Genomic DNA, 23,140 nt, shown 5'->3' with positions numbered 1-23,140 from the left:
TCATTATGGGCGTTCTCTGGAGTTAGGTCCTGTTAATCAACAGTGGAAGGGGTCTCTGGAGTCTCAAAATAAGTCTGCACACCCTGAATAAAGAAAATAACTCTTAAGTGAAGGAGTGTTGAAGCTAAATACAGAGGTTTTCTCAGCAGTCGTCTAAAAATGAAAAAGATAAAGATATAGATTGTAAGCTCTAACGAGCAGGGCAGTCGGATCCCTCCTGTATTGAATTGTATTCTAACTGTACTGTTTGCCCTCATGTTCCAAAGTGCTGTGCAAACTGTTGGCGCTATATAAATCCTGTATAATAATAATAACAACATCACAATACTGTTTCAATAGTTATATTTGTAAATCATCAATAATGTACAAATCCTGTTGTACATAAAAGCATCTGACCAAAAAAAAGCAATCCCCAGATCTCAAGCTACACTAGACAAAATGTATCCAACATGGGCTGTAATTAAATAATGCAATACACCCTATAAACTGGGAGGCATTAGAGCCACATAGATTATGTCAGGGCATACAGATACCAGTAAAAAAAAAAAAAGGACACCTGTTACAGATGGGGGCAGAAGACAACATTTTAGGCACATCCTCTTTCTCTTTGTACCCGCAAACATTGCCTACCACTCACATCTGTACCAAGTGTCGTCCTGGCATAATCTTTATATGGATCTTAAGCCTCCCAGCTGATATGATGTATTGCATTATTTACTTATAGCCCGGATAGATACATTTTTTTCTAGTGTAGTTTGGTATCTTGGGATGGCTTTTAGGTTGGATGCATTTATGTATATTGCTGTACATAATTAATGACTTACAATTATAACTATTGTCAACACTGTTGTGCTGTGTCTTCTTTATATTTTTTATTTTTTTACTAGACTCCTAGGTGTCTTCCTTTGCTTCCTGAGAGTCCCCATTCTCATTTTATAATCTAGTTCACACACAGTGTCACTCTGGTTAAAGCAGAACTTGTTTTTCTTGGACAAAGCCAAGAAAAGATTAGAAGCTATGTTGGGTTTTTACCATTGTCTATGTCCCTGCTAGGGGATATAGAAATTTCTCAAGCCCCTGTGCACCACTGCAAATGCATTGCTAAATTGTGCAGGCTGGTCATACATGGGCAGATATTTTAATGGGAATGATGGGTGGGTGAATATCTGCCCATCGTTGATCCCATGAGGGCCACTGATGGTACTTGGTCAATTTATTTGATGGACTGAAGAAGAGTCTATGTGGTTCATTAGCTCATTATCAGAAAGTATTGCTATTTTTATTGCAATGAAATTACAATAATTTTTCATGAAAAAAATGTTCTTGCTTGCATTATTAAAAAATGAATCATGTTCTTTTACCTCAAACACTACAAGAACAAAGAAATCAAAATATTTCCCTATCTGACTGTTTGCTCTTCAGTGTGACAAATCAATAAAAAAATGACCGTAAATGTCCCGCAAACATTTTTCAAAAAACCTCAAGAGTTAGACTATCAAAAAAGTGGACCGAAACCTGTGTGGGTGCCTTTACATCCTTCCATTACAAGTGTGGTTTACAAAGTACAACATCCATCGTCAGCCTTGACGTGTTTTGTGGCTAAATACTGGAAGAACATGAAGGTAGCTGTTGAATGAGTCATATATTTTATTAACTGGCGCTTATGAAAAGATCACAGGTGGATGAGTTACAAGTGTGCGCTGCAAGCCTAGGAGGTGGGACAGCCGCTGAACTCTCTGTCCCCACAGGGAAGTAAAGTCCTATGTACTTTTATAATGAACAATGTTATGAGAAACTTGCATGCAAGAGAACAATATGGCAGTTAAATGTGTGATGTCTTCTACGCCCAGGCCTGCATGTCATGACATACTATTCTAAAAACTGCTGTCTTCATACAGACACAACAAAAAGTTCAGATATGACAGATAGATTTGGTTAATACATACAACCAATAAATGGCAACCATGCTCTGCAAATGAAAGGTTAGACGTACACCGATCAGCCAGAACGTTATGACCACCCACTAATTTTTAAATAGGTCCCCCTTTTGCTCCCAAACGGCCCTGAGCAGTGTAGGAATGGATGCCGCTAGGCCTTTGAAGGTATGCTGTGATATCTGGCACCAAGCTGACAGTGGCAGATCCTTTAATTCCTGTTGAGAGGTGAGATCTTCATGGACCAAACTTATTTTTCCAGCACATGCCACAGATGCTTGATTGGATTAAGATCTAGAGAATTCGGAGGCTAATGCCGCGTACACACGATCGGATGGCAAAAACCTTGGATGGATTTCCGACGGAATTCCGCTCAAGCTTGGCTTGCATACACACGGTCACACAAAAGTTCTCTGAACTTTCATCCGTTAAGAACGCGGTGACGTACAACGCTACGACGAGCAGAGAAAATGAAGTTCAATGCTTCCGAGCATGAGTCTAATTGTTTCCGAACATACGGCGGAATTTTGCGCGTCGGAATTGCTACAGACGATCAGATTTTCCGTCGGAAAAATTGAGAACTAGCGCTCAATCTTTTGTTGGCGGAAATTCCGACAGCAAAAGTCAGACGGAGAATACACACAGTCGGAATTTCCATTCAAAAGCTCACATCGGACTTTTGCTGTCGGAATTTCCGATCGTGTGTACGGGGCATAAGCCAACAACTCAAACTCATTGTTGTGTTCCCCAAACCGTTCCTAAACCATTTTTGCAGTGTGGCATCCTGCTAAAACTTTCCAATACCATTAGGGAATTAAGGAAATTCTATGAGGGGTGTACTTGGTCAGCAACAATGTTTAAGTATTTGGTACGTGTTAATGTAACATCCACATTGCACAGGACACGTTTCCCAGCAGAACATTACCAAAAGCATCATATTGCCTCCACTGGCTTGTCTTCTTCCTGTACTGCATCCTGGTGTCATCTCGCGCACACGCACATGCACCCAGCCATCCACATGATGTAAAAGAAAATGTGCATCATCAGACAAGGCCACCTTCTTCCAGTGCTCTGTGGTCCAGCTCTGATGCTCACATGCCCATTTTTGGCACTTTTGGCTTTGGATATAGGTCAGCATGGGTACCCTGATCAGCCTGCTTGTATGCAGCCCCATACACAACAAATTGTGATGCCCATTTTTTTCTGCTTTCAACACGCCAACTTCAGGGACAGCATGCTTACTTGCTGCCTAATATATCCCACCAGCTTTCAAATGCCATTGAAACAATATATTCAAGGTTATTCAGTTTAGTTTAGTGGTCATAAAGTTATGGCTGATCAGTGAATGGCTGCCATTTGATAAGGGCCATGGTCAGGGAGATATCAGTCTGTCCATACATGATTCTACTGAAAGCCCTACTGGGGGCCAACACTGGTGTACACATATTACTGCAGACCTCTCAACAATAAAAGAGCATTCCTTTCCCACACAAATATTTAAAATTCAAACTTTTATGAAAAGAAGATAGTTTGCATGTTTACCCCCTGGTATCAATTTAAATTTTAAGTGCATCTAAACTTACAACTAAAATTATTATATATTGCAGAATATCAATTGTTAGATGTGGTGGCTGCATTTGTTTTCTGGATTTTGTTTCTGGATTTTCACCAGATGATCCTGCCAGACATGTCCTGGGATGACAACTCTAACTGACTTCACTGTATCTATGGATGGAGTTATGGCCATCACTAGGATACTCTTCTGACTTGGACGAGTAACCCTTCTTTCTCTCCTAATATCCATTACACAGGGAGGCATTCTGCTGCAGTTCACAGAAGAGAATTGAGAAAACTGATGATTGTTCCATATATCAGTTCAGTATTTGGGGGTTATATAGAATTTAGAAAATATAAATAGATATTTTTCTGTAGATCCCTATAGGATTCCACCGCTCTATTTCCATACCTCCCAACTGTCCCTGATTCCGAGGGACTGTCCCTGATTGGGAACAAAGTCCCTCTGTCCCTCTTTCCTCCGTATTTGTCCCTCATGGTCTGATCTATATTGTTGTATATAAAATGCACTTTTTATCTTTCAAAAAGTGTTTCTCAGTGCTAAACCTTTCATCCAAATTCAAAATTGCTGCATTTGTTAATTTCAAGAGCCAGTTTAAAGGAATAGTAGTGGTAACAAAAAAAAAAATACTGCTAACCTCATACCTCCCAACTTTCTGAAATGGGAATGAGGGACACCTATAAGCAAAAGTATACAGGCATAGGACACACCCCCTGCTACGCCCCTTAAAGGAGAACTGTCCAAAAAAAAGATTGGTTAAACCCACAAGTGCTTTTTTACCACTACTATTCTGTTATATTTGCTTTTGGAATTTACAGATGCAGCTATTTAGAAATTGGATAAAAGGTTTAGCACTGGAAAACTATTTTTGATAGATAAGTAGTGCATTTTATATCCAACTATATAGATCAGACCAAAATGAGAGACAAATGAGGAGAATGAGGGACAGAGGGACATTGATCAAAATGAGGGACAGTCCCTCAAAATCAGGGACAGTTGGGAGGTATGGCTAACCTGAGTGCTAGTGGGGTCTGCTGCTGAGGCTGGTGACACCGCTGAGTGCCAGTGCCACCAGATCGGGACTGAACTGTTGTACCTGCCAGAAAGTCAAAGAAGGCCATTGGCACTGGGAACAGGTGACCGGAACACCAGTGCAGGGCCATCTTTGATGTTGATTGGACCCTGAGCAAACATTTTCTTGCGATTTGTTGCCAGAGGTTACAGCCCATCATTACCACTTACTGACTGGTTGCTAGAGATTACAGCACACATTACAGCTCACTGGTTAGTTGCTAGAGATTACAGCACATGATTTCTTCTTGTTGATTGGTTGCTAGAGAATACTGTACAGTAATATTGCTCACTGATTGGTTGCTAGAGCTTACAGCACATCATCTCATGATATACATATGAATGCCGCATTTACATATGAATGCTCCCAATTATTTACATATGAATTATGGTTATTTACATGTAAACACAGGGTCTGCAGGTGAGTCATCTCTACAAAATAGGGCAGAGCTGGGCAGCATTAGTAGCAGCATTTCACACTGAGATATTAGGACACAGCACAGGACTAAAACTTCAAGGGACAAGGGAATGTAAACTGGGATAGTTGGCAAGTATGAGGCAGCTGCTTTGGGCCCCACAACAATGACAGGGCCCTGGGCAGCTGTCCCTTTTGCCCTGCCTTAAAGACGGCCTAGCACCAGCGGCTGCTTAACGGCAGCGATGGACTGGCCATTGGGACTACAGGGAGTTTCCAGGTGGGCCAATGGCTCAGTGGGCAGGCTTCAGTGACAGCAGACCGCCGTCCCCCTCCGCTCCTCTGTCTCTCCCTTCCTGAAGCGCTCACCTCCTCTCCCTCCCCGCAGCGCTTCCCTTGGGGGAATAGAGAAGCAGGGGGAGGACCAGAGGAGCATGGGGAAGGGGACAGACATCTGACTTAACAGCTATGGCCTGGGAGTTTCTCACTTCTGCCTAATCTTGTCCCAACAGATTTTTTTCCCCGGGTGAAATAATGTCTAGCTTCCCCACTGGCACTGCCTATAAAAGTACCAGTACCAGGCGTTCTACTCTAATAAAGTAGAACAGCTAGTGGCTAGTGAAGGGGGAGAGTGGGCTTGGGTCGCCATTGGAGAGACCTGTCAAAGTGGGCCAGTCTGGATGAAGTCCAGGGCAAAATTTTTGTCCCAGTCCAGCCCTGCTTAAGGGTTAGCACTACAAGTATATGCCATGCCCCTCCTAGCCACACCTCTCTGAGACATCTACAACTAAAGCCATTGGGGTAAAACATGTCAACAGGGGTGGCCACTAGGTGGGGCTCTGGGGAATGTACTCTTTGGTGCAATAAAGCTGTTTCTAATAGTGATGTTATTGATTTTTATAAGTTCAGAAAATGTTTTCTGCCTCCACATCCAAGGTCTGGTAAGCTTCAATATATTACATTTTTGTTTTTTGGGTTTGGTTTCACTTTAACTTCATGAAGGACAATGACAGTGACAGTTGGAGAATAACACTGACAATACGATTGTTTGCTGTGGAACCACAGTGACACTTTCAGACAAATGTGAAGCACAGGGGCGGACTGACAACTCATGGGGCCCCCGGGCAATAGAAGATTATGGGGCCCCTCTGGCTTACAGATGGCCACCACGCCAGGAGGCAGTGCAGAGGCAGGGCAGCTAAAATCTTGGGATATTCACATTAAAAGCATGTCAGTTTCGGACATATCAGGGACAGATCTAAAAAAAAACACAGATTTTTACATACTGTCCCTGGTTTTACTGAGCCTGGCAACCCTGATGGGGCCCCCTAGTGGCATGGGGCCCTCGGGCAGTGTTGCGAGTGACTCAATGGTCAGTCCGCCCCTGGTGAAGCACCATATATTCTGACACAGAATGGCCAAATCTGTAACTACAAGCAGAAAGACCAATATAACTAAACAATCTATGTTTGCTTGTTTCATGAAATATGCACATAGAAAACTGGAATAAAAATTACATCTACTCTGCAAAGTTAGATATAGTTTTAAAAAAGGGGCCTTAGGTACCGTATTGTAATCGATGCCACTAGTTAATGTATGGCGGCGTATGCGCTGCTCTTGCCGTGTCAGGCGTACGGAGGAGGGGACATCATTGTGGATGCTCTGGGATCGTGTCACGCCTTTCGTACCTAAAAAGGAAGAGAAGTGTGTTACATCTGACATATGATTGGTGTATAATAGACTGAATTTGTATAAAGAGGATTTTATTTTAAGAGGTTTGATATGTCTCTGTGTGCAATTAATGTTTCTCTCCATCTGTTCCCATCTTACTAACCTGCATCTGTTCTGATGAAATTAAGAGTTCATATCAGGGCTTCTTATGGACGGATTTTTATTTTTAGGACTGGAGACACACGAAGCAAAGCAACTGTTTGACTAGACAACAAAATGTGTAAATTGTATCATGTCCAGAAATGTATGTTTTGTTGCTGGATGTATTAAAATGCGACCAATAAAATATACACCATATTGTCAAAAGTATTGGGACACCTGCCTTTACATGTACATGATTTTTAATGGCATCCCAGTCTTAGTCCGTAGGGTTCAATATTGTGTTGTCCCACCCTTTGCAGCTATAACAGCTTCAACTCTTCTGGGAAGGCTGTCCACAAGGTTTAGGAGTGTGTCAATGGGAATGTTTGACCATTCTTCCAGAAGTGCATTTGTGAGGTCAGGCACTGATGTTGAATGAGTAGTGTTCATTTTGACATCAAAATTTGATTTAGTTCTTTTGACTAAAATGCCATTTTAATTTTAGTCGTATTTTAGTCTTGACTAAAATGCCATTTTGGTTTTAGTCATATCTTAGTCATCTGAATTGTTTTAGTTTTAGTCGTATTTTAGTCGACTAAAACCTCCAGTACATTTTAGTATTCTAAAATCGTATAGGTTTAGTTCAACTAAATGCATTATTTAAGCATTTCTTTAGAATTGCCAAACTCATTATATACTCCAGGGGGTAGATTCACAAAGGGCGTCCTAACTTTGCGGCAGCGTAGCGTATCGTGTTTACACTACGCCGCCGTAAGTTAGCGAGGCAAGTACATGATTCACAAGTACTTGCCTGCTAAGTTACGGCGGCGTAGCCTAAAGCGGGCGGGCGTAAGGGCGCCTAATTCAAAATAGGCTGAGAGGGCGTGTTTAATGTTAATTTGGTTTGACCTGACGTGATTGACGTTTTTTTGGAACGGCACATGCGCCATCCGCCTACATATCCCAGTGTGCATTGCGGCAACGTACGCCGCACGGGCCTATTGGTTTTGACGTGGACGTAAATGACGTAAATCCCTATTCACGAACGACTTACGCAAACAACGTAAAATTTTCGAATTTCGACTCGGGAACGGCGGCCATACTTTAACATTACTATTCCAGCTATTTGATGGAATATCTTTAGGCCTGATAATGCGTTACATAAACGGCGTATCTGTACTGCGTCGGCCGGGCGTACGTTCGTGAATAGGCGTATCTAGTGATTTACATATTCTACGCCGACCGCAATGGAAGCACCACCTAGCGGCCAGCCTAAATATTGCACCCTAAGATAGGACGGCGCAAGCCATCGTATCTTAGATAGGTTTAAGTGTATCTCTGTTTGAGAATACACTTAAACTTAGGTCGGCGCAGATTCCGAGTTAGGTCGGCGTATCTACTGATACGCCGGCCTAACTCTTACTGAATCTGGCTATTGGAGTAAAAATCCAACAACATATTATTTATGGTATTAAGGTTTGAGCATGCACTACAGACACAGATTCAGCCGTGGCACTATTTAACGTCTTTATAAATAAAACCAACTTTCATAAACAAACAAAAATATTGTTTTTTGACAAGCAGAAGCACAACTTAAAAATGTATAAAAAAAAAATATTGGCTGTGATGTCATTGCACATATTACCTGAATATATTACCAGCATTAAATATTAAGGCAAAAAATAAGAAAAGCCTTATATTCATATTCTTTTGTGGTAGTGCAGTGTTCATTTTGATGTCAAATTTCAATTTTGTTTTAATCATAGTCTTTTGACTAAAATTCTATTTCAGTTTCAGTCGTATTTTAGTCATCTTAATTGTTTTAGTTTTAGTCATATTTATTTGACTAAAATAGTATTAATTTAGTCAACGAAAATATTTTAGTCTACGAAATTAACACTGGACAAGAAGGCCTGGCTCGCAGTCTCGGCTCTAATTCACCCCAAAGGTGTTCTATCGGCTTGAGGTTAGGTTTCTGTGCAGGCCAGTCAAGTTCCTCCACCCCCAAACTAGCTCAATTATGTCTTTATGGACCTTGCATTGTGCACAGTCATGTTTGAACAGGAAGGGGCCATCCCCAAACTGTTTACAACATTTTGGGAGCATGAAATTGTCCAAAATGTCTTGATATGCTGATGTCTCAAGAGTTCCCTTCACTGGAACTAAGAGGCCAAGCCCAACAGCTGAAAAACAACCACACACCATAATCCCGCCTCCACCAAATGATTTGGACCAGTGCACAAAGCAAGGTCCATAAAGACATAAATTAGCGACTCTGAGGTGGAGGAACGTGACTGGCCTGCACAGAGTCCTGACCTGAATTAGAGCAGAGACTGCAAGCCAGGCCTTCTTGTCCAACATCAGTGTCTGACCTCACAAATGCGCTTCTGGAAGAATGGTCAAACATTCCCATACACACAATCCTAAACTTTTTGGCAACCTTCCCAGAAGAGTTAAAGCTGGTATAGCTGCAAAGAGTGGGCCAACTCAACATTAAACCCTACGGACTGTGATGCCATTAAAGTTCATGTGAGTGTAAAGGCAAGTGTCCCAATACTTTTGACAATATAGTGTATCTAGAGCCAAAAGATTGGATGGGATGTGGAAGGGTTAGTACCCTGGACACATTTTAATTGCTTTTTCTCTGCTGGGTAGATTCACCCTCTCTATTTATTCCTGGTGATCACTGTCTCTGGGACGAGAATGAATGAAAAATCAAAAAGTGTTACCAATGTAGCGCCACCCCCGTAGGATCCGCTAGTATTCTCTCTCTTGTTTCAGCTCTTTAGCCAGGCACACAATATTTTCCACAGCCAGGCACACACTTATGCTTGTTTCTTCAATAATCCGTCTAGGGGTTTTTGGTTGTTTTTGATGTTTTTTTTGAGAACTTGGATAGAGAAGGGAATGTGGTTGGATACTCAAGATTCAACTAAATTACATTGAGGACAACTTCTTTAGTGTACTGTGGATGGAACTTCTACTTGATGCACCGTGCACTCTTGAGAAAGTCCTCTGTAAGGATTATGGACTGTTGCTCTTCAGGACACTAACCAGTAGCCCCTTTCTGCTGAACCTAGTAGCTGAGTTTCCTAGCACAGAGGGGTAGCCTAAAGAAGATCTCTACAGTCTGTACCCACAAGAGTCTCAAAACAGATCCTCTCTGGCACAGCTCCCCTCAGTCAGCTCTTCAGAACTCTTGGGTCAGTTCTCCAACTTCCAGGCCTCCCACCTGAGGCCAATTGGCAGCAGGTGCTGAGGAGGGCAAAGCCCCCCTTCCTCAGCTGGGCTCTTTGTCTGTCCCCCATCGCTCTTCAACAACACTACTCAGCAGGAGATAAACTGTTAATGAGGTGTGAATGACAGTGCTCATCGCTGGCAGATAGTGTGTGCTGTCATTCACCACAGTGGGACAGAGGGCAGTGTCTCAAGTGCAAGGAAATGGAGGTCAGTCTACCCACATCCCTGAATACAAATACAAAAAGGTACACTCCAAAGAGTGCGATTCCTCAAATGGGACTTTAAATTTGGGTGACTGTTAAACCTCAAAAAAAAATATATAATACCAAAAGGTTCATAAAACATTTTTTATTGAAAAAAAAAAAAAGATATGAAAGGCTGCTACTAGCTATACAAAGCACATCCAAGTGACTGTAGGCACAAAGGGGGAAGAAATATACAGGCGCAATTCACAGATAACATTAAACAAAACATGTAATAATTGCAATACTGGACCCAGCTCTGTCTGTAGAGCAAGACAGAAACCCAACGTTTCGAGGTTATTCATGGAACCCCTTCTTCAGGGGTGGGATACTGCAATAAGATGACAACGGTATCGTCAGCACTGTCTATACCGTTAAGGAATGTCCATAAATTGGGCTTCAGCCTGGGGTGGAGCTGAAAGCCATCAGAAACAGAAAGAGATGTATTTTGATTGCGCAATGCGGTAATGGATCAGAATGGGACAAAGTGCCCTATGCACTCAATTCCCTGCTAGATTCCACAACAATTTGGAAATTATAGTGGGACTTTTCTTCTTTAATAGGAGTGCTGCTTATCACCTTAAACTAGCAGCTAGTGGTCTTCTGCAGGTTTTCAACAACTTCAAGTAGTGCTAAAGCTTACGGAAATCTGCTTTTTTTAAATTTACATTTAACACTACCATTAAGATCTTTGTTTAACCTCATCAAATTGGAGCCAAATGGTGCTTTAAAGCCCAACCTACAGGAATTAAACAAAATCTTAACTGCTCATTTAGTCTAGGGGTGCAGGAATAAAGAGTAGAGCTCATCGTATTCCTTGCTCCAGTAGGATGACTCCAGTGGTGCCACAAGTCCTGCAAAGCCTCCTGTCTAAGTTGGTCTCAGCTACAGTCAAACTCCTGTCCCCTCCACACACAATGCAAGGCTAATAGCCATGCCTTGTGCTTACTCAAAGGTGTGCACAGCCTATTGAATTAGGGTGTGCACACCAAAGCTCAAAACACACATGCCTTTCTCTGCAGCCTCAGTGAATGAAGGAGAAATGCTCTGTGCTGGGCGGCTTCCTGTTCATTCAAAAACTGAAGCATAGTTAACATTTTAATAAGCTTCAGTCATGAATGAACACAGTGAGCGGGTTTGTTCACTGTGTTCATTTAGAAAAGGAAGGGGCTGGGAATTTACATATTGTGTAGCCCCTTCACCTGTTCTGCATCCTGAAACAGCAGAAACCGGGGGAGAGGAGAGAGCAGGACTGTGGGCGGGGGTCAACATGGGGGGAAGCCCAGGCAGTAGGGGGAATCGGCACTGGACATAGTGATTAGGGTGTGCCCAGGCACACCTGGCACACCCCCTATGCACGCCTATGTGCATACAAAAGCTGATAGACTGCCCATAGCCTGGAAGACTGGAGGCTGGAAAGCGCCAGAGCTGGCAGGCAAGGAGGGTAAGGCAAGTTTTCCAGCTTTTTTTTCTCCATCTAGATGTAGCAAGCATTTAACTGGTGTAGTGCAGGGGGCACTGCAATGGTAAAATGTATCTAAAATACTGGAATTGGGCTTTAAAGACTTCAACAAAGCTGCTGAAAACATTGTAAATGCTTTGTGGAAGCTTACTTGCTGACACTCCTATGTAAAAGACCTTGCTGTCACAAAGAAGCTCACATTTTCCAAATGTGACAATATACACATGTACTGACAGGTTCTATCAGATATCAATTGTCAAATAACACCTCTAATGCCTCCTCTTTGCAGACACAGATTGGGGACAGCAATTCTTTAATTTCCAACTTTTTGGCTACTGGTTGTGGGACATTCACGCTATGGACCCAAAAGGTCTAAGTTCTATGACGGCAGATGGAAGGGCTCATCAATCTGTCACAGCTCTCCTTTCTGACATTGACAGCAGTGACCCTGGGTTCAAACGGAGATCAAGCTAAGCTCATAATAGTCACAGAAAGTCACATTATGCAGTAGAGGAACTACTGAAACCAGTCCCAGCTATACAATGTATGTAAAAGACCATACCCCTTCGTAGAAGATATTTAATATTTCTGTACCTTTTATGCACAGACAAAAAGGTGACAGTAAAATTACAAGTGGTAGTGTAGTGTTGCTTAATGTACCAGGTTTATCTGAAATTTGTCCTGTGCTGATAACCATTAACATATTTTTAACCCTCACCATTTTAAACATTATGCATTCAATCTTTAGTAGTGGTCTTTTAATGATGTAAGAAGACAAAGTACATGGGCAATGTAAATGTCAATTAACTGATTATCATCTTATAATTTGCACAAATTATTCTTCCGGAATGCTGGTTAGTTTTACATAATTCTGGTATACATTTCCAAATAGCGTTCTTTATTTATTGGAACTGACTGGTTGCGTGAAAACCATTTTTATTGTATAAAGTAATAATCCCCTTGTGCTCTGTGCATTATCTCTTAATGTACAGATTACACCCAGACAGATGGTGCAGATTAAAGAGGGTTATGATACACAAGTGTCCGACCAGAGACACTGGGGAGGGAGGGATGAAGCCGAGGGACAGAGAGCGTGCCGTGGAGCAGGAGGTGATGACGTGGAAGGGATGAATGGAACATTGGCATAGAATATGCAATTCTTCAGAAAACCGGATATTTCAACTAAAAGTATCTATCGACCTAATATAAATATATTTGAGTTATAGTTGGAGTATGGTGGGCTCAGTCACTTGCTAGTTTAATATATTTTCTTCTACAAGTAAAGGTGAGATCCCCCTTTCCAGCTCCCAACTACTACTTAACTCATGATCCCATTCATCCTTTAACATCTTCTTATGCCTCGTACACACGTACGGGTTTCCTGGCGGCCTTTTTACCATCAGGAAACCCGAGGGGAAAGCCGAGAACCTGCTCGGCAGCTTTTACCCCCTACACACGGCCGGTTTTCCTGGCAGGAAAACTGCCATGAGAGCTTTGGTCGGGAAACCTGGCCTTGTGTATGCTGCACCGTAGTTTTTCACCTAGGCAAACTGCCGGGAAAAAGACCGCCGGGAATCGCGGCAGAAAAAAAAGAGAACATGTTCTCATTTTTCCCGCCAGGATTCCCGGCGATTTTCCTGTCGGGAAAACTGCCATGGAACATACACACAGCCAGTTTTCCCAGCCAAAAGCTGTCATGGCAGTTTTCCAGATAGGAAAACTGGTCGTATGTACGAGGCATTAGGATAGTTTAAGAAAATCCACCAAGGACAGTGTCATTCTTTTGCAAAAGGTGTAAAAACATGAAAAATGTAGATTCAGAAATCTCATAAAAGGTAAAAAAAATACACAATTTTTCCTCTCCGGCATTACCCAAATATCAGGTCTTAGCCGTCTAACCCTAAAAAAGTCACCCAGATTCAAACATCCCCTCATTCCTTATATCTCAATTAAAAACCTTTATCTGTCCCAACAGCTTTTGAGTCTATAATTTATAGTGAGATTTAATAAAATTGCATTATCACAATGAAAAATGCAAAGGGGACAAAAGTGAAATACTGCTTTATTTTGTATAATGTAAGCACACAGCTTTTAGGTAAGGGGGAGGAGCTTTTCTAGGTGGGCCCCATGAATGCAAGGATCTGGTTGCAGTTGCACCCTCTCCACCCACTGTTATGCCAACTAACAAGAATAAGACAGGACATAGACAGCATTAGATTGGAATATCAAAAGACTTACCAAGTGTCTGAAACTCACTTTTTTTTTGGGGAGTTGCCGCTTCTTGAGTATCTGCTGCCCGCAGTGCTTGTGTGAGCCCCCTCACCAGCCTTGGAAAGCTCAGGTATCCTCCACTGGAAGCTGTAGCATCTCTAAGTGCCTGAGGGACCCCAGCCAGAATGCTTGGTCCTCCCCAAAGACCCTCGATATCCTTTACATGAACTTGGCCGCCCCCTTCTTCCTCCAAGATATTGTAAAGCACCCGAAGGCTGCGGAGAAAACCTCGAGAAGGGCAAGGGAGGCCAGAGGAGACAGGGGTTGGGGCAACTGAGGGAGGGGAGCCCAGGGTGGCAGAGGAGGATCTGGGGGCACAAAGAGGAGAGGTAGGGCAAGAAACTAATACTTTATTCATAGTGACCCCTGAATATCTTAAATCTTTTTTGCTTTAAAGTATATGTCTGCAATTACCACCTATAGTTACTGCAAAGAGTGCAAAAATAAATTTTGTAGGGAATGCAAAAACATGTCAGTATTGTCAAACAAACAGATGACTAGCAATCTAATAAGTCATCTACGTTGCCTCTTCTGTGACTCTTCTCTCTGGTTCTTTGTCCCATGTGCGGTCTTCTTTCACAACCCTAGCTTTTAGTCATTTGCTTTCTGTGTTACAGCTGGTGGTGGTCTTTGTCTACTCTTTGTTTGACAGCAGTGTGCCTCTCCTGTGTGACAAGTAGCAATCTCTGCCTAGTTTATGGAGCTCTGGTACTTGCACTCCCTCCAACACACTGTTTTCCCTGAGGTCAATACACAGCACAGTCTCCTATTTTGTACAGCTATGTGTTGTCTCTGATCTTACTCACACTCTCTCCTCTGCTAGACTTGGCATCTCCTCCAGGGTCTCCATCTGTCAGAAGAGCTGTCTCTGTCTTTAGGATTAGTTATGGGTGCCGTTTCGTTCTCCCACTTTCTCCTTACTGCTATCCCCCGACCTCTTGGTCTGTGTTTGGGCCAGTTAGCCGTCCCTCCTCCCTCCCTGGATAATCTCTCTGTGATTCTTGCTAAGTCTCTATCTATCTTTCTCCTGTGTGATGCTTCCTGTAGCTTTTACAGGCTGTCACATGTGCAGTGTCTCACAGGGGACCCTGGACCAGACGGGACCAGAGAACATTTTGCATTCCCTCCCATCCCCCCAGTACCATGTCCCCCCTCCGTCCTTTGTTTCTTTCGCCTTTGTCCCTTTCTCCCTATTCTGCCCCTCCTTCCACCAATTTCACCTGTCATTTTTTATTTTCTGCTCTAAAATATTCTACATAGAAATAAATATTTTAGTTGATGCAGCCAAAGAAAGCAGCACATTGCATGAGTCACTCAAAGGCGACTGGAGGACACAATATACAGTTTACAGCTGACTTATACTCAATAAATCTGTATTACAGCAATCCTGCTTCATTAGATGGAAATGGAGTCGCTGGGTTAGTGTTGCCAACCTACCACATTGAAATTTACTGGCATGCCACCCACTATTTATTGGCACAGAAAAGTTTTTACTGGCATTTCGAAAAGTTACAAAATTACAGTTTTAAGTGCAAATATAAGCAACAAACAAGTACAACATGCAATTAGCAATGCTAACTTTAGCGTAGTGCCTTTACTGAAAGTAAGGGGGCGCTACAGGAAAAATGCCTGAAATGTGTGAATGATAATACTCCTCTCGTACAGCCTGCTTTCATGTACTGTACATTCCATGCAGACTAGAGGTAGGCTTGTGTGACAACCTTAGCAGCCATAACATTTAACTACTTGCCAACCGCCCACCGTCCTTTTATGGCGGCAAGTCGGCTCCCCTGCGCAAAAGCCCGTAGTATAACGTCGGCTCTCGCGCAGGCCCCCCGCTCGCCCCCGACTCCCGTGTGCGTGCCCGGTGGGCACGATCGCCGCCGGGCACAAGCGATTGCTCGGTAGATCGGGGACCGGGAGCTGTGTGTGTAAACACACAGCTCCCGGTCCTGTCAGGGGGGGGGGGGGGAAATGCTGATCCTCTGTTCATACAATGTATGAACAGAAGATCAGTCATTTCCCCTAGTGAGGCCACCCCCCCTACAGTTAGAACACACCCAGGGAACATACTTAACCCCTTCCCCGCCCCTAGTGTTAACCCCTTCACTGCCAGTGGCATTTTTATAGTAATCTAATGCATTTTTATAGCACTGATCGCTATAAAAATGCCAATGGTCCCAAAAATGTGTCAAAAGTGTCCGCCATAATGTCGCAGTACCGAAAAAAAAAAACACTGATCGCCACCATTACTAGTAAAAAAAAAATATTAATAAAAATGCCATAAAAATACCCCCTATTTTGTAAACGCTATAACTTTTGCGCAAACCAATCAAACGCTTATTGCGAGATTTTTTTAACTAAAAATATGTATAAGAATACGTATCGGCCTAAACTGAGGGAAAAAAAATATTTTTTTTTATATATTTTTGGGGGATATTTATTATAGCAAAAAGTAAAAAAAATATTAATTTTTTTTTAAATAGTCAAATAGGGCCAGATTCACAAAAGAGATACGACGGCGTATCTCCTTATACGCCGTCGTATCTCTGTTTTAGGGCCGTTCTAACTATGCGACTGATTCATAGAATCAGTTCCGCATAGATAGCCCTAAGATCCGACAGGTGTAATTGAATTACACCGTCGGATCCTAGGATGCAATACTTCGGCCGCCGCTGGGGGGAGTTCGCGTCGTAAACCAGCGTCGGGTATGCAAATTAGCAGTTACGGCGATCCACAAAGGTTTTCGTTACGTCGGCGCAAGTCTTAGTTTCCCGTCGAAAAGTTAGGGGTACTTTAACATGGTGTAAAATTACTCCACCATGTTAAAGTATGTCCGTCTTTCCCGCGTCTCTTTTGAATTTTTTTGTTTTCCCGGCGTAAGTACGTTACGCGCGTTGCGATTCTCAACACATCGGCGCATCGTAATTTCGCGCAAAGCACGTCGGGAAATTTGCGAACGGAGCATGAGCAGTACGTCCGGCGCGGGAGCGCGCCTAATTTAAATGGTACCCGCCCCATTTGAATTGGGCCGCCTTGCGCCGGACGTGTTTACGATACACCGCCGCAAGTTTACAGGTAAGTGGTTTGTGGATCGGGCACTTAGACTGAAAACTTGCGGCGGTGTAACGTAAACGGGTTACGTTACGCCGCAGGTACGAGAATCTGGCCCTCTATTTTTGTTTATAGCGCAAAAACTAAAAACCACAGAGGTGATCAAATACCACCAAAAGAAAGCTCTATTTGTGGGAAAAAGGACGTCAATTTTGTTTGGGAGCCACTTTGCACGACCGCGCAATTGTCAGTTAAAGCGGCGCAGTGCCGAATCGCAAAAAGTGCTCTGGTCTTTGGGCAGCAATATGGTCCGGGGCTTAAGTGGTAAAACCATTAATACAGAGCAAAATTATTATTTTTTTACTTTTAACATTAACTAACGTACAGTAATCCTTTAATCCATACGCTGCTGCTACAAATCTATAATTATAACAATGAAAATACCACCAATAGCATTTGATCCATTACTGCTTCCATTTCTTGACTTGCTTGCAAAACTTGTTTACTAATCTCACATGAAAGGAAACAATTCAATGATCTGTAATCTTTGTAAACAGCAGAAACAGCTGAACACACTTTAGCACTGTTTTACTAATTGCCTTAGGAATCAGAGAGGAGAGCGCAGAAGCAACATCAAATTTCAAAGTGATTCTGTTCTAACCAGATGTGTTTTATAGTTAGGAAAGCCAGAGGCGACTACCTAAGTATAATAGTCTACAAATAATGTACAGCGCTAGGCGCTCCAACAAAAACAAATTATGTGAATGAGTACATATTAGTGCACGCATTTCATATCCTAGGTGCTCTCTGCATCATATAAATTGTATATAAAAAAAAAAGGTAATCAAAAATGCTCCAAATTAAAGTGCCACAATATTAAAAATGACAGTGCCTCTTTATATCAAGTCCATCCACACATTATAATCCACTTGACCACTTAGCAGATCAATCGACCTTGTATATTTCATAAGCAACGCAATGCCAGCTTCTTCCACGATTATTCAAAAGTTTCCCTCAATTTTATATAAAAACGCAGAAAGATGAAAAAATTCCCCATGGCATAAAACCATTTATTTAAAGTATAGGCAAAAACTTTGGGCCAGATTCAGGTACAAACCGCAAGTTTTTCTCGTAAGTGCTTGATCCACAAAGCACTCGAGTATAAACTTGCGGCGGAGTAACGTAAAGACGTCTGGCGCAAGCCCGCCTAATTCAAATGGGGCATGTACCATTTAAATTAGGCGCGCTCCCGCGCCGAACGTGCTGCGCATGCTCCGTTAGTAAATTTCCCGACGTGCTTTGCGCGAAATTACGGCGCCCCGATGTGTTTGTAAAATGGCGACGTGCGTAACGTACTTATGCCAAAAAAATTAATTAAAATTCGACGCGGGAACGACGGCCATACTTTAACATGGCTGGTGTGAAGTTAAGCCATGAAAAAGATTGCTTAACTTTGCGACGGGAAAAAACTATGTTACGCACGCGAGCAGCTTCGTGGATCGCCGTAAAAGCTAATTTGCATACCCGACGCTGGAAAACGACGCAAACTCCACCCAGCGGCGGCCGAAGTATTGCAGCCTAAGATCCGAAGGCGTACGAAGCCGTAAGCCTGTCGGATCTTAGCCAAAAGCCGTTGTATCTTGTTTGTGAATCACAAATTAAGATACGACGCGGCAAATTTGAAAATACGCCGGAGTATCAGTAGATACTCCGGCGTATTTGTTCTGTGAATCTGGCCCTTTATTTTTAGTTTTGAATCAAATGATGATAGATTAGATCGGCTACCTGTCCCTTCGTTAAGGAGCTTCCACCTCTCGGTTTGTCCTGTTTACCATTATCATTGAAAGTTAATGTAAAAGAAAATCCCAAATTGTCCCCAGAAAAGAAATAGCTGGGATATTTTCCAATGGGGACACTAGTTCTGGTTACCTTGGGGTCCCCAAGGAATTCCCCTAATTTGCCTGGTTTTCCTCTCACTTCTTGTTTGGCTATGTGACAGGAAGTGAAGGGAAATCTCTGCAATAGGACACAGTTGACAGAAAATCTGACAGGGGTTATAACCCTGCCCTGCTCTATCCAAATTGAAAAAATAAAAGAAAAATTTGACTATACAGTAGTTGTATTTTAACCACTTCCCGCCCACACGGTGGGTTTTTACGGCCACATTGTGGTTCTGAATTGCCCGGAGGCTGTCTATATATGGCCTCCAGTCAGGTGCCGATGCGCGTGCCTGGTGGCCACGATGTCTGCCAAGCACCCGCGATCGGCGGTCACGGAGACAGGGACGTGGAACTCTGTGTGTAAGCTCCACGTCCTGTCAGGGAGAGGAGACTGATGGTGTGTCCCTTGTACATAGGGACAACTATCGGTCACCTCCCCCAGTCACCCCCCCACAGTAAGAATCACTAATTGGGGAATACATTACCCCTTCCTCGCCCCCTAGTGTTAACCCCTTCCCTGCCAGTCACATTTATACAGTTATCAGTGCATATTTATATCATTGTTCGCTGTATAAATGTGAATGGTCCCAAAAATGTGTCAAAAGTGTGCGATGTGTCCGCCGCAATATCGCAGTCCTGACAAAAATCGCAGATCTCCGCCGTTACAAGTAAAAAAATAAATGATAAAAAAAAATCATAATTCTATCCCCTATATTGTAGACGCTATAACGTTTGCGCAAACCAATCACTATACACTTATTGCGATTTTTATTTTTACCAAAAATATGTAGAAGAATATGTATCGGACTAAACTGAGAAAAATTATTATTTTTTTTTTATTGGATATTTATTATAGCAAAAAGTAAAAAATTGATTTTTTTTTTCAAAATTGTCGCTCTATTTTTGTTTATAGCGCAAAAAATAAAAACCACAGAGGTGATCAAATACCACAAAAATAAATCTCTATTTGTGGGAAAAAAAGGACGCCAATTTTGTTTGGGAGCCGCGTCGCACGAACACGCAATTGTCATTCAAAGCGTGCCAGTGCTGAAAGCTGAAATTTCACCTGGGCAGGAAGGGGGTATATGTGCCCAGTAAGCAAGTCGTTAAATTGACACCTAAACATATTAGATTCACTTACAAGTAAGTCCTCGGCGAAGCACTCCCCAGCTTTTCCTGCTCCTTTGCATATGCTCTTATCGTGTGGGATGACATCACAGTGCCTTGCTCCATTCAACGCAATTTGATTTAAGTACACCATCAAAAGTGGTATGAGATGCAGAGAGCACATATAATATGATATCTGTGCACTAATATTTATTAATTTATATATATTTTGGTTATGTTTGAGCACTTAGCACGGTATATTACTGTAGCCTATTGTGCATGTATCGGCCTCCCAGACCCCTGGAGGCCTGATGGTGACCTCCAGAGTCAGGGAGAGCTGACATAGGTCTTCGTAGAGTGGGTGCAATGCAAAAAGAAATGATGGGCGCCAGTCACTTTTTGAATGCAAATAAAGAGATTTATTGTTTGAGCACTTAGCACTGTACATGTGTTCACAGCGTCTCCCCATAGGGATGTAGTCCCAAGGGAGGGGGCGAGTACGCTGACTAACCCCCAACCAGAACGGCTCGGATGATGAGGGCAAGCTTACTGAGGAGGAACAGGAAGTGAGAAATTCAGACAACGGAAAAAAGCATTTAGAAGGGAAATTGATGGAAAAGGTAAGTGAACCAATAATGCACTACCTTAAAGGAACCTATTTAGAAAATAAAAAACAAACCTTTACAACCCCTTTAAGACTTCTTGGGTAAGAATTCTCAGTAATATCCAACTGCAGTGGTTAGCAACCAAATTATGGTGCTATATTCCACCTGGTACATTCTATATAATACAGATGTAGCACTACCCCCGGAGGAGCCACTGGTTAGATTTGGGATTGGCGTATTTAAGTTACCTCTGTGATGTGTCTAGGGGTGTTGATGGTTGTGAGAGCAGTGACGGAATGTCCAGACAGTTGGTTGACGTTTTTCAATGCTTTATTTCTGGTCCAACACGACCAGGACAAGCAGTCCTGCTTTTGATAGTAACTCTTTCCTCGTCGCCACTCCAGCCGGAGTGGGTAAAGTGCCCCTGGACAGACCTCTCTCACAGGCCTGGCAGCCAGAGCGTCACTTAGAACTTCTGGGAAGGAACAAGTCTCTGCCACAGACTTGGCTCTAGTAGAATTAGGATTTAAGGATGAGACCTCTGCCACAGGCCTAGTACTTTTTTTGGATGATAGAGCGAATCCTCCCAGTATATCACTTTGGGGTTACCGACTGACAGTTCGCTGCTTACAACCTGTCAGTGTCCGGTACCCAGATCCCCGATGGTTCGTTCCAGCCCTGCTGGATCACCTGCCTCCGGGTTCACCTCAGACCGATCACCCACCGAACAGCACAACTCGCTTGGGATCTTCTCAATAGAGATGGGGGACCCAGTAAGTCACTGGGGGCCCCTTTACAGCATCAGATGCTCCGGGCCATGAGAGCCCAGAGCCAGGAACTCCGCGTAGCACGGGCGCCCCAGCCTGGTAGGCCATATCGCAGGGCCCGTGATGTGCGCACACCCTAAAGGTGGGTGCCGCACCTGGAACCCGTGAAGAACCCCGAGCAATGGCCTCCGCCACAGAAATACCTCTCCCCAGCATGCGCCGCAAGGGAAAACTCATCTAATTGGCTACTGGGGAGAAGTGGCTCCGCCTGGACCCCTCTGGCGCCACCTACTGTCCAGAGATGAAAACGGCATCTCTGAAAAACAGAATGACCCAAGAACAGTTCAGGGCTGGCGACAGCCGAATTTAGATAAATTAAATGAATGAGCGCAAATAAGTCTCTCATTCCCCACCTAAATTTAACCATAGCACCTGCACTGAAAAGTACACAAAAATCAGGAAAACAACTTATCACCATTGTTTCAGGGTTTCGAAAGAAATTACAGGTGAAAAATGACAAAGTATCATGACCTTTACCAAGGAGAAAAAGGAAGTGAGAAATTCAGACAAAGAAAAAAAACATTTAGAAGGGAAATCGAGGGAAAAGGTAAGTGAACCAACAAAGCACTAGCTTAAAGGAACCTATTTAGAAAATAAAAAACAAACCTTTACAACCCCTTTAAGACAAAGAACAGAGGACCCATCCTAATCAGCGGCTCCTATGTGAATCAATGAATATTTGGTGCATTTAGCCTGTCATTTTGGAAGCCAAGAATGGACATTAGCCTATTTTCTATGCAAAGATAGCGACATTAGTTTTTTTAATAAAATACTGTATTTATTCAATGGCCAAATATACTTTGCATAGTCCTTTCTACAGAGCAGCATACATAACTGCCAAATACTGACCTTCCCATGGAACACAAGTGTCACATTCCAGATAAGTCGTGGCTTCATGTTAACAATTTTATCACATTTATAGTATCTTACAGCCAACTCCCTGTACCATTGTATTATTATCAAGCTACAAAGTAATACAGACACTAGCTGGAATAATTCCCTACACCATTGCATTACTTTTGCGTTACTCAAGCTACTGCATTATATTACCAAATATGCGGCAGCTATACCAATACTAATATTTTTTCATATCTGTATTACTACTGTGTTACTATGGGATGCTTTGTGCTACAGTAAACTGTACAGGCATGGTCTGCCATTGTCACTGTCGGGAAGCCGCTGTACAGCAATAATGTGCAGTCTATGCTGGAGTGAGTGCATGTAAATAGGAAGTATCTGAAAGAGGCTGGAGGAGATCAGTAGCACTGAGATGCAATATAGGTGAAAAAGATGTGCAAACAGGATTGTAATGTGAAAAAGATTGTGTTTATTATACACAGTGCTTTTGCATGCTAAATGACACCTGTTTAGGTTTAAAATGTGCTTTAACCCAGTGGTCATCAACCCTGTCCTCAGGCCCCACTAACAGGCCAGGTTTTATGTATTACCTTGGGGAGATGCAGACTAGAATACTTCAATCACTGAGCAGCAAATGATATCACCTGTCATGTATTTCAGTTATCTTGCAAACCTGGCCTGTTAGTGGGCCCTGAGGACAGGGTTGATGACCACTGCTTTAACCGC

The 23,140-nt window shown here is 42.8% G+C and overlaps 1 protein-coding gene across 3 annotated transcripts in view; it reads right to left on the bottom strand.

Annotated features, from left to right (window-relative positions):
- Positions 1-15,066, bottom strand: part of LOC120913524 (suppressor APC domain-containing protein 2-like) — a 36,557-nt gene extending 21,491 nt beyond the window's left edge. The window contains exons 1-3 of one of the 3 annotated variants that reach the window (XM_040323506.1): positions 14,830-15,025; positions 14,009-14,331; positions 6,563-6,684 (exon numbers count right to left, since the gene is read on the bottom strand). In XM_040323506.1, coding sequence (XP_040179440.1) covers positions 6,563-6,684; positions 14,009-14,331; positions 14,830-14,873 — 489 coding nt within the window. In that variant the 5' untranslated portion in view covers positions 14,874-15,025. Of the gene's footprint in view, positions 1-6,562; positions 6,685-14,008 lie in introns of all 3 variants that reach the window. The other 2 variants (XM_040323507.1, XM_040323505.1) reach the window with 2 other exon arrangements.
- Between the last annotated feature and the right edge of the window lie 8,074 nt (positions 15,067-23,140).

The sequence above is a fragment of the Rana temporaria genome, chromosome 9 (assembly GCF_905171775.1).
Source record: "Rana temporaria chromosome 9, aRanTem1.1, whole genome shotgun sequence".
NCBI lineage: Eukaryota > Metazoa > Chordata > Amphibia > Anura > Ranidae > Rana > Rana temporaria.
Note: the sequence above shows the minus strand (reverse complement) of the source record. Positions and strands in the feature narration are given on the sequence as shown.